The sequence below is a fragment of the Solea senegalensis genome, linkage group LG8, assembly GCF_019176455.1.
Source record: "Solea senegalensis isolate Sse05_10M linkage group LG8, IFAPA_SoseM_1, whole genome shotgun sequence".
Taxonomy (NCBI): domain Eukaryota; kingdom Metazoa; phylum Chordata; class Actinopteri; order Pleuronectiformes; family Soleidae; genus Solea; species Solea senegalensis.
The window spans coordinates 15618656-15630344 of NC_058028.1; the positions used below are offsets into that span (position 1 = coordinate 15618656).

An 11689-nucleotide genomic window follows, 5' to 3' on the forward strand; every position below is an offset into this window, starting at 1 on the left:
GTTGTTCTATAGCAGGTCATGTATCATCTATGATAGCAGACAGATTGCCTTTGCAATCCTCTGTGTGAAAGATTAATGGCATTCTGGTTCTTTCTTTCTCTCTCTCTCTCCCACTCACGCACTCACACACTGGTTTCCATGACTTCAGAGGACATTACATTGACTTACATTCATTTCCTGGAGACATACTCGAACCTTAACCATAATTACTACTGGCCTAATCCTAACACTGACCATAAACTAATTCTAACCTCAGCCTAACTTTAAAACATGTCTTCACCTTAAAATGTAGTAATTAACATTAGGGGGACTTGATCTTTGTCCTCATAAGGAAGACAAGTCCTTATAATGTGACTGTGTAAACAGATTTACGTCCCAATAACATAAGGAATACCAGGTATACACACACACACACACACACACACTACCTCTCCATTACTCTCGCTCTCTCTCTCTCTCTGCGGAGTCTAATCTTTTACTTTTTTTCATCATGAGATATTATTGATCCAAAATAAAAAACATCTGTTGATGCAATTGCAAAATGCACACACGCATGAATGTACATACACACACACTTGTGTGCTAAAATGGTCAAAGACCACTGTGCGTACATGACAGAGTCTCAAGGATCCACTAACAAAAATAATCCCACAAGCTTTAGGATCATTGCGAGCAGCAGATGTAAAGAAAGAAAACCTTTGCCTGTCTTGTATCCAGGAGAAATCACATTTCCAAACCTCTCCGAACAAAGCATGAAGGATGTCATGTGTTCCATTTGATTATGTAAATCATGTGCTTGTTAGAATCTCATTTCCTAGTTTGTTAAAACATGCCAAGAGCAAAATGCAACTGTTTTTGCTATTCTTTTTCCCACTGGGGAAAGTGTTAGTGACAGACATGTTACCAAATGCTGAGGGTGACAGTTGCTTATGTGTCTGATGTTTTGTGAAACTGAAGCGTGGCAGTGCGATTACACACAAACAAGGACAGAAGGACACTGAAAAGTCTTTGTCTTGCTCTACTTGTCCTTTATCTTCCCCTCATTCTCTTACTTGGACACCAAGTGTGAAATGAAGTGAATTAAATTTTGATTGAAACAACTTGGGAGACTCCACGGTTACTTGAGGCAGAACAAAGGCAGGAAAATGAAGGCAAACAGACACATGTGAAAGAAGATTTGATTAATAGATACGAGATTAGGTGCAGCAGGCAGATAATGGAAGGTATGATAAGGAAACATAATCTGAATAGCAAAACAGAAGAAGAAAAGACACATTAGAGTGTGGATTAGAGAGATTATTCATGGCATTCATAAAAACTATTGCTGCGGAAGTATCAAAACACAGTATTGACTAAGTTTTAATTGGTGACCTTGAGTAATCATGAATTAGTCAGTACGCTTCAGTGTTCGTTAGCCATGCCATTAGCTGGATCTGATGCTGCCATTAACTATTCAACACACCCACAGATCTTTACTCAATACACACACACAGGAAGAGAGCTGTAATTTCAGATGTTTATTGACAGAGACAGATCCAATCCCTGTGGGATGTTCACAACTGATCAGCTTACCTCTCTTTCAATCTTTCCTACTTACTCTCGGCTTTTCCTCAATGCACACCCTGTCACTTCACTGCCACTTATTCGTCACTGTTTTTTTTTTTTGTTTTTTTTTAATTCCCCTCCCATCACCCAATTGTCTGTCACTTTCTTGCTGCCAGCCTTTGTACTGTGACCAGGCCAAATCACAAACAAAAGAAATCCTAAAGCCCAGGCGGAAAGATGAACGGTGGGTGGTGTAACTGCCACGTCAAGGTCACTCTGACACAGTGTTAGACTGTGAATCATGTCATGTCCGCTGTCTGCAATTGCCTTCATTTAATGCTTGATTGGAAAGGGGAAGGAAACACACGGCCGCGTGTTGGCGTGAATGTATGCACGGTGTGTATCTATAGCATGTTGGTATGCTAAAAATCAAAAGAAAGAAGGAGCGATGGATCAATAGATAGATAGAGAGAGCGTGAGAGAGAATTGAGGGGAAGTACAGGAGTATGTTACACTCTGTTTCTCAGACTGCAGTGATGACTGCAGCAGAGAGAGAGAGAGAGAGAGAGAGAGAGAGACCCACGCTGAATACCAATGGGCCGACTATGGCAGCTCAATACACAATACACAACAGACACAGTCTCACAAACACACACACAGTATCGACACCAGCTGGACCATCAGCTGCAATGAACACATTCAGAAATAAACATAAATAGTAAACAGACAGCTTATGTAGAAAAGACAATTTCTTTTGCCATTTCCACAGCAAAGGCCCAGCTCATTAGTGAAGCAGTGCTTTAAGGTACTTGTAGATGAGAAGGTGCTGATAGTAATTAATGGTCCCATTGAGGCCCAGCATTAACATCTGTCCCGAGAGATCTGATGACAACTGATCACAAGCTCCGTTCATGTGTTCACACCTGGCATTAAATGTGTCCTGAGTGTGTCTCCAGTGACCACTTGTACCTCGTTCTCCGCTCGGTATGCAAATGCACGACAGATGTTATTTCTGTTCACAAACGCCAAGTGGTGCCGTCTTCAACCAGTCTGACTGCACAAATGGGCGCATTATCACTGTGTTAGAGTGTGTCAGTTTGTATGTAAGTCAGTCAGTGTATTCAGCGTTACCAGGATTTAACCATTTGGACAAAAGCGGCGCTGGCCACAAATAAACCAAGGTGTGGGTGCTGAGAAGCGTATACATATTTTCATTGTGTGCGTTTGAATTTTCAGATCAGTGGACAATGTCACAGAAAGACATGATAAAACACAACTTTGATGCTCAGCGACCACTGCTTTCAAACTCTCTACAAACTTCTCTACGAACACAGCTTTGCTTGCCTCTCCACAGGATCAACCTTTTATGTGTTTCTAAGTAATGTATTTCGGTATAAATGCATCGGGAAATTACAATTCACAAAGCCCAATTTCCATGAAAAAAGCATGCGCCTTATTGGCCTGAATCAACACATCACATAGAAGCGAGTTATGTGCTCTGTAATTGGGACCCTGTGGACTAGAGAAACTCAAAGTAAGTAGAGGCACTCGCAAGACTCGGTTATGTATTCTTCTTTATGATTAATGAGTTCACTGTGTTGTTTGTTGACATTGGCTGAGCAGCTATAGGATTAGGAGAAAACCTGAAGAAGTTGTCTTGTGATTTAATTATGTATTTTCCTTTGTTACAGCCTTTGCACATTTGTACTGATAGTTTAGGCTTATGGCTTTGTCAGCCCACAGAGGTAAACCAAAGAACTGGAGATCAAAGAAGTAGTGAACGGGGAGAATAATGATAGGACATGATGATACCCAAGACACGCATTCCCTTTTTTAAGGCCATGAGCAATTTCTGCAGAGCACATTCACAGTATGGGCTCATCCATCACCTGATTTTTATGACAGAAAGCTATGTCTGCAGGCTTATTTAATTTCTTCATCAATGACCCTTAATGAACAAATTAACTCTCTGATCACTAGCTCTTTTAATTTTTTTCCCTTTCTTGTGTAATCATAAATTGTGTCATTACTCATGTATATTCAGTTTATGAGGAAATGGCTCGATGAAGTACAATGTTTGATCTCTAAGCAAGTCAGACTTCTCTCCCTGCAGCATAAATTTAAAGCTGCAGTGCAGAATGCTTGTTGACTTGGATGCTGCGTCCATCATCTGAAAAGGGGCTCTGTCAAGCAATACTATCAAACCTGAATGAGGAAGCATTCGAGTGTCTATGGGGACAGTACAGAGGCAGCTGCTAGAAGCGTTAATCCTGTCAAACACTGAACGGCCAATGATTTGAATCTAATGGTCATTTGTTTAAAAGTTGGTTTTAGAGAGAAAATTTGATGCTGTCATTGGATTTACTCTGTCCAACAAAAACACTTTCAACACGGACGTTTTTGTCTGAGAGCTCCTTTTGGATGGTGTACTGTTTGACCTTAAACACATAAACATGGTTTATGTGCAGGAATATTTGCATCAACTGATTCTCAACTTCTGCCCCAAGCAATGCGAGTAAAGTGGAGCAACAGACCTACAATGGTTGATGCAGCCCCGTCAAAATTAAAGGGCAGCTTTTTTTAGTTGATGTCTCCACTGTGTGAAGAAGAGTCGCGCACCTGTCCCTTCCTCCAGACTGCAATCAGTGGTTACAGGTGGATGCTAGAGGAGTGTAGTGATTAAATGCAATAACTCCAGCAGCATGATTGTGGGGACAATGATGATGATGATGACAATACAGCGACGCTCACAGTAAGGGGTGTAGCAGTGGAAGCTTAGGCGGAACAAAAACAGTGAGCAGAGCATGACTGATTAAAAACTGTGCTGGGAACGTGGTGCAAAGAGCAGAGAGTGTAAAATCATGAGGCTTTACTCAATTTATGTGTTGTTTCTGCACTGACACTGTTGTTCAGGCGGGGAGCTTTCCATCAATGATGACAACGCCTTCAACTCGGACAAATCCTGATTACCACGTAAGTTCACATAAACCCTCTTGATCTAACTTACTGTATCCTGCAGAGTCTCAGCGCTTCAGGATTTTAAGTGCATATTAAATCACTGAACAATGTCTTACACTCTCTCTCTCAATGCTAGAACTGGAAAACTGTGTCTGACAACTTTTACTCTTCTTCACTTGTGGGGAAAAACCCACTCAAAAAGGAGAAAGAACGGGAAGAGTAAAAAGTTACATATTTCACTTCATCGGAAGATAATTCAGTGTGTATAACTGCAGTAATCTGGGTCTAAGTGACAGGGTGAGGTGCATTATATAATTACCACTGACTACATATCACATAATCACTATGGCAACTGTAGTTTATGTACATAGATCTATAAGGGGTGCGTTTGTGTGTATAACTTGTGTGTCTGTGTGTGTGCAGCTGGTCTTTCACTGTTTTGGGACTAGAAGACCTGTCACTCACAGTAACATGGGGAGGAGTGTGAGATGTCAGGTGTTGGAGGAGAGAGGACAAGAGAACGAGTGAAAGCAATACATGAGAACAAAACATCTGGAGGAAAAAGTAAGGGCAGCTGGTATATTTGTAAAGTTTTGGGTTTTTTTTCCTCTCAAACACAACTTTATGAACAAAAAGAGGTTGCAGAAATGTTTTGAAAAGGAGCATAGAATCCTTTTTCATAATTTCATTTTGACATGTGCCTACATTGGCAGCACATGACGACTTCCCACTAAGGATGTCAACAAACTGATAAAACAAGAATGTAAAACCCACAGTTTGTACCATTTCTTCTCTGTTGTTTAACACAAAACTTCTGTACACCTCTATGATAAAGTGGGAGGTGTCTGCTCACATACTTGCAAAAACTTTCACATACACACATTTTAGTTAAATGCTAAAACTTTTTTTCTTCTCACAGCTCATCATCTATCAGCTCTTTTTGATCCTGTGTTTTGGTTTTGAAGCTCTCCCTGCTCTGTCTCTCCTTAGATTTGCTCCCTAAAGGTCTTGAGGATGACGGCCATAAATATTTCACAAAACTGCAACAATAAAATGCCATACTCCTTTAAATACTCTAAAAATACAGCTGGACTCAGCCTCTTCAGTTGTGCATTAAAAATTCATAAACACCTAGAAAACCGCTAAATCTCCCACCATTGTACACCCATACAGACGTGACTGCGGGAGTGTGTGCAGGTGGTTTCTTCTCACTTGTGTTTTTCCTGTCTGCATACTTTGTGTTTGCCTTTTAAGGACATCTTCTGTAACATGCTGTGTCTAGTGTTAGCAGTCCTGTTCCGTCCTGCTTCAACTATTTAAGAGCTAAGAGAGGTAAATATCATTGTCAACAGTCTGAATCACAATATAGCACTCTAAAACTGCAGACAGTAGACATTCACACACAATATTCCCAGCCCACACACACTCTGAACTCATCCAACAAAGTGACTCACACACTTTTTGTTCTACGTCTGTCTGGCACACGCATCAACAAATATTCTCTGTTCGCCTCATACACTCTATTTCCTTTGCCTTACCGTGGTGAGATGTCACAGCCCTGTTGCATGAAAGCTCCCAGTGAGAACCACAGAGAGTTGAAGATGCCAAACTCATTGGGAGGCTGGTCGGTCGGGCCCTGCTCTGTGGCGCCCTCCTCTGGCTCCTCTGCGTGCCACTCATACGGACTGAAGCGGCTCACCTGAGGCAGCAAAGGAAAGTAAGAACAAGATTTTGGACCCTGTATACTGTAGGTCCACAATGGAAACGTGTTTGCAAGAAATCGTTTGTACTGAGTGCAATTAAATGGTGAACTTGACAAGCTACTATACTAAATTTTAACTATTGTCTTTATGTTTGCAAATGATGTTGTGTTTTATATGGTGTCAAAGACACATTTTCAACGCTTGGACCACAAGGTTTAAAATAATGTAATGCAACATGAATTAGCCTCACCTAATGACGATATATGTAAAAATAAATAAATAATATAACCTCTGTAAAAAGTCACTCCAGCTTGGAGGATAAAGGCAATGTAACAATGTTTATTAAGTACATTCATTTATGGAAGGGTTTCAGGAATCTATAAAAGCATCCAGACGCTGTATTCTCATCAAAATGATGGTGGGCACTCTGAATTATTATATCTTTGGAAAAGTACACACAGCCATGAAAAGAGGTTGCCGGTAAATAAGAATGATGATTACATTAAAAAAGAAAGAAAAAAGAGTGCTATTCTTGTTCTAAAACACAGGACTACAATATCATCTCCAAATGACACAGACAGCCCTGTAACTGAAGTCAATCGCTGACTTCTATCTTTGTGGCAATCACTCACCAAAAACAGCACAACACTGACTCCAATATAAGCGAACACTATGCACATCCAGATCTCGTAGGCCAGCGGGTCCAGGAAAGAGAAAACACCTGGTTTAGACTTCTGCGGCTTCTTGATCATGATGGATATACCCAGAGACATGAAGGGCTTTGAGAAGTCAATCACCTCCTCTCTCACCAGGGTGATGGTCAGAGGGGCCACGGCTATTTCCGCTTTCTGCAAAATAAGAGGTGTAAGTGTCTTTTTTATTTATTTATTTTTTTTATTTGTAACATTTGTAGCTTACAAATAGGTGAGCAGGATTGGTCTGTGATCTGTGTCGTCTGCAAAATGAGAGAGTATGAGCAGAAAGATAAGGGAGGCGTGAAGAGAACTCGAGAAAAAACAAAATGACAGGTAGAGGTGATCTGTATAGGATTTTGTGGCGTTTGAAGCAGGAGCAGCAGAGGGAAGGAAATGAAAGAACAAAAGGAAGCAACGGAAAGGATTTTGTGCTGTCGGAGAAAGAAGTAGGAGATGATTGAAGAGTTGAAAAGGAAAACAGAGCTACAGGGACAACCAGAGGGGTGACAGAGAAGTAATTCATTTGTATGACGCTGCCAGAATATAAGTTGGGTCTCTTACACATTTGCATGTGTGCACAGACACACTTGGCAAAATCTGCAAGAGAAACATTATTCATTCAGCACACAGTGAGTATCTGTCTGAGTAGCTAAGTGTGTCTAAACAACATCTGCAGTCTTATCGGTAAAAGAGGCTACATAAACAGCATATCAAATAACATCCTTTGCTACAAGGATTGAAGATGCTACAGTGCAAGGAGAATAAACACCACATGAGAGAAAAGGAAATCAAAAGTGATATGGAGAGAAAACGGTGAAGGAGAGGGCACAGGAGTGTTAGAAAATCCACAATGCACCACAGAGAGAGAGAGAGAGTGATGATGAAATGAATTAGACCCACAGAGTGTCACAACATGACAACATGAAAGAAAAGGGGAAAAAAAACACTTAGTTAGGCATACATATATAAAAGCAACTGTGAAAGGACATAGAGGACAAAGGGCTGAAATCTTGTCTGTGTAGCAGGAGAGCCATTGGAAAGGACTGCGGGTGTTTGGGAACAAATCAAACCTGATTAGTCAATGCAGTGGTTCTGCTGTGTCACCCTCCACTGAAGGCTACACACTCTGGAGGCTAATTAATTCTGTCATTTCCCTCTGTTCTGCAGCAAAGACTCCACTTTCAACAGTGTCTTCTGTGTATTGATAAGAGTTTGCACAGAGTCTGGCTTGTGAATTTTTCAGACTCTGTATGGCCGTCTATAGGCAGCGTGATTGCGCAGCTTACTGAATTCTGAAGGAAATGCGTGCAGCCTCCTCGACGCAGCGTTTCTATGGGAAACTGACATGGACACAGAGCTTCAGACAAGTTTCTGTAGTCTGTGAGTTATTTTGAGCAGCTCTGTGTGAAGGCCCATGGTGAAAGCCACAGTAGCAGAATCACATGAGCTGCAGTGAAACGGCTCTGCAGCATATTCAGTTTGACCCCTATGATGATTATAATATTAAGGCAACATACTACATTGTTTGTGCTCAAAATATGTGGCGGTTCTGAAGTAAATTACTGTTTATTGATATTGTTATGTTATTCGCAAAATGTCATAAAAGCTGCAAAACCTCTGGTATTGTTTCCATTGTCTCCATGGACAGAAACAATGTGTCCTTCATCTAAAGCTCTGTCAAGCAACACTATCAGACCTGACTGAGGGAGTGTTTGAGTGAATGTGTGTTGATTTGTGAGTGCCAGAATTCAATTTTGAATCTTTGCGTTTTCAGTCATAATAAGGTACAACAGACGTCACTAGTACAATGTTGCTGTGACAAATTATAAATAATATTTAAATGGTATGCGATACGGCTTTAAACATGGAGTGTGACATAATTGATTATTGTATTCTCCAAGTGAGCTCTAAAATAAGATCATTCAAAATAATCTATGATCACAAAATTTTAAAGAAACAGTACAACATTTCTGATGCTGGACAAATTACGGGATCAACGTTTTAGACAAATCTGAACGCAGTTCATGGGCAGACACACATTCAAGTTGCTTCACGGAAAGCATTAGTAGTAGTAGTTGCATGAGGATAATTGCAAAGGCAACTTAAGACGATACAGTAAGATCTGACATTAGATCCACCAAATAGTAGCACAATTGTTACAGAAAAGTCCACAAACTTACCCCATACACAAGCTCTCCAACCATGCCATTCCATATCTTAGTCTCTGGATCTCTGGCTCCATATTTCCCATCCGGTACGATTGAGATCTTATACTTGATCCCAATGTGTTTGGCGATCTCCGACGCCAGGTCCACACAGTATCCCTCGAACTGGTCATTGCCTTCGTAGAGTTCCCAGTTCTTCTTCAGCATCACATAGGGACCCTCCTACGAAACCAGCATAAGGGAAGAAAAACACATCTGTTTGGAGGAACATGACAGCAAGAAAATGCATGAATGAAAGACGGAACATGATAATTCATCAAGAGGAGGAAGTAGTTTTGTTGGAAACCTTGCACCATATGCAGTTTAAAAAGAAATGCGTATTACTTTTTTCTTTATCATACCTAATGGGGCAAAGCTCTGCAGTATAACAATGCAATGTTGCAGACAATTCAAAACAGAGTATATGTTTGACAATATATGATAATGGAGGCTATGTACACAAGGATATGTTCATAAAGTTAGAGCTGGATTTTAAGGTAGATGTTTTATAGCCTGTAATTCTGACTTGCAGTGTCTTGTTTTATGCCTTTGTCTGACTCTACATGATACCACAGGGACCTTCATCTAACTCAGAACAACTGCTGAGAAGTGAGAAATGTACAAGAAACAGAGAGAGGCAGAGAAAGGAGAAGGGAGGAAGAGGAGAAAAGAAGAAAGACAAGACGTGTCAATGGATGTAGGATGAAATCACTGCGTGCAGTCTACAAAGATGAAAGGCTTTAGTGAAATGGTGATTGTATTAGGAAAGACAAACACACACACACACACACACACACGGACTGAAGCATGTGCACGATAACAGAAAAACATGCCCACAGACACAACAGCAGCTACAGCATATGCACAAAGAAAAGAAGCATAAATTTGTTTTCCACTGACAGCATATGCATCCGCAGTAGTGAGTTATTGTATAATGCCCGAGGCTGCTCACCCTGTAATCCAAATGAATTCAAGCCTATTAAAATGCTTCCAAACTATTTTAATCTAATCTAATTACTTAAGCAGTTTGCTCAAAAAAAATGATAACATACTGACTGTATTTTTTGCTTTATAGATTCTTCATTCATGAATTGGACCAACGTTGGTTTTGCACTGACATGCTTTAAAAGGTGTCGTCGAGTGACAAAAGTAATATTTCAGGAAACTGAGTTACACTGAAAACAAGTCAGGCTGAGGCATTCAAATCAATACAAACAAGACCTAGAGCGAGAAGATGGATTTGAAGATTGATTTTCTTTTTCTTCAGTAAGAAAAAAAAAGGGGGGGAATGAAATAACAATTTCTTTGCTTACTCGTGTACACCAAATATGTAAATGAATTCAATTTCTGTTTGACTATTCAATTAGTTTACATGTTCAGACAAAAGCAGCACTTTTTGTTTTAATATTTGTTAAGAATGACTATTTATGACACAGTTGTAAATCTAATTTGTACCACATGCACAGTAAACAACATACAGCTGATAAACAATCAATATATTATATTGTCATTTTGATTTTGTTCTGTTTTGTTTGAAATATTAATAAGATGTATGAAATTAACATGTTTACACATAAATACATTTACAACCAAGCTTCATGTTGACATTATTTCTAAAAACAGAACAATACATTATTGAGTCATCAGTATAAAATGTTTGCAAACAAAAATATTGCTTTCAAAAACAACCACACACGAGAATAATATACAAGAGTTCAGTTCTTAATTCATTCTTTTAACACTTTACATCACCATTATGATCATCACTGTCATCATCGAATACACAAATGTGGCCATATTGTGAGTCAGAACACACAATCACAGTTCTTCAAACAGTTCCCAGGGCAAATCGTGAATCATAGTGTCAACACAGCTACCAAAACAATGAAGAGGTACACTTCAGAAATTCAGAATTAAGTGCAACACTGTTTTCGTTGTAATATAAAAAACAGAATCAGTCTTGTATTGTAAACTTCAAATTTTGAGCACAGATTGTTTTTAAGCCAGTCAAAAAGTGAGTGAACTGTAACCATGTGAACATGATTATATTCAATGGGAATTATTAACATGCTGCAACACAGAGAGACTTTTAGATGCAACGAAAAAACCCTCAGGATTCATGAATCTGGAGCCATTTGAGCCAGGACTTAAAACAAAATGTGTACAGATATTATTTAATCTATCCATATACCCAGATAACATGAACTCAGTCACTGCTTATTCAATAATTCTCTTTTATGGCACTGAAACCTAAAGAAAAAATGTTGGGCAATTCATAAAAAAAAACAGTTCAAAGACATATTTTGACATTTTGGTAAATATGGTAATGAACTTCCGTGCTGAATACTCAGCACGTGTTGATCAGACCACACTTGGTTTTAACATCCACCCTCAATGATACGATTAATCAGTTTTGTATTTACTGAAATGATCACAGATGCAAAATAGGACACTTGACCCTTCAGTGGGAGATTGTCATATCAGAGACATCTTTTTTAATTTTGTGTGTGAAATTACCCTCCATCGGTTTATCATGGCTAAAAGCGGAGCAGGCTACTTCGTTTAGTCGATTTAGAATTATGGA

At 39.6% G+C, this 11689-nt stretch overlaps 1 protein-coding gene across 5 annotated transcripts in view; it reads right to left on the reverse strand.

Annotated features, from left to right (window-relative positions):
* The window catches only part of gria4a (glutamate receptor, ionotropic, AMPA 4a), an 86054-nt gene that overhangs the window by 20246 nt on the left and 54119 nt on the right, over positions 1–11689 (reverse strand). For all 5 annotated transcript variants that reach the window (XM_044031689.1, XM_044031688.1, XM_044031691.1 and 2 more), the window contains exons 11-13: positions 9082–9288; positions 6839–7054; positions 6042–6202 (exon numbers count right to left, since the gene is read on the reverse strand). In XM_044031689.1, the coding sequence (XP_043887624.1) occupies positions 6042–6202; positions 6839–7054; positions 9082–9288 (584 nt within the window). The remainder of the gene's footprint in view (positions 1–6041; positions 6203–6838; positions 7055–9081; positions 9289–11689) is intronic.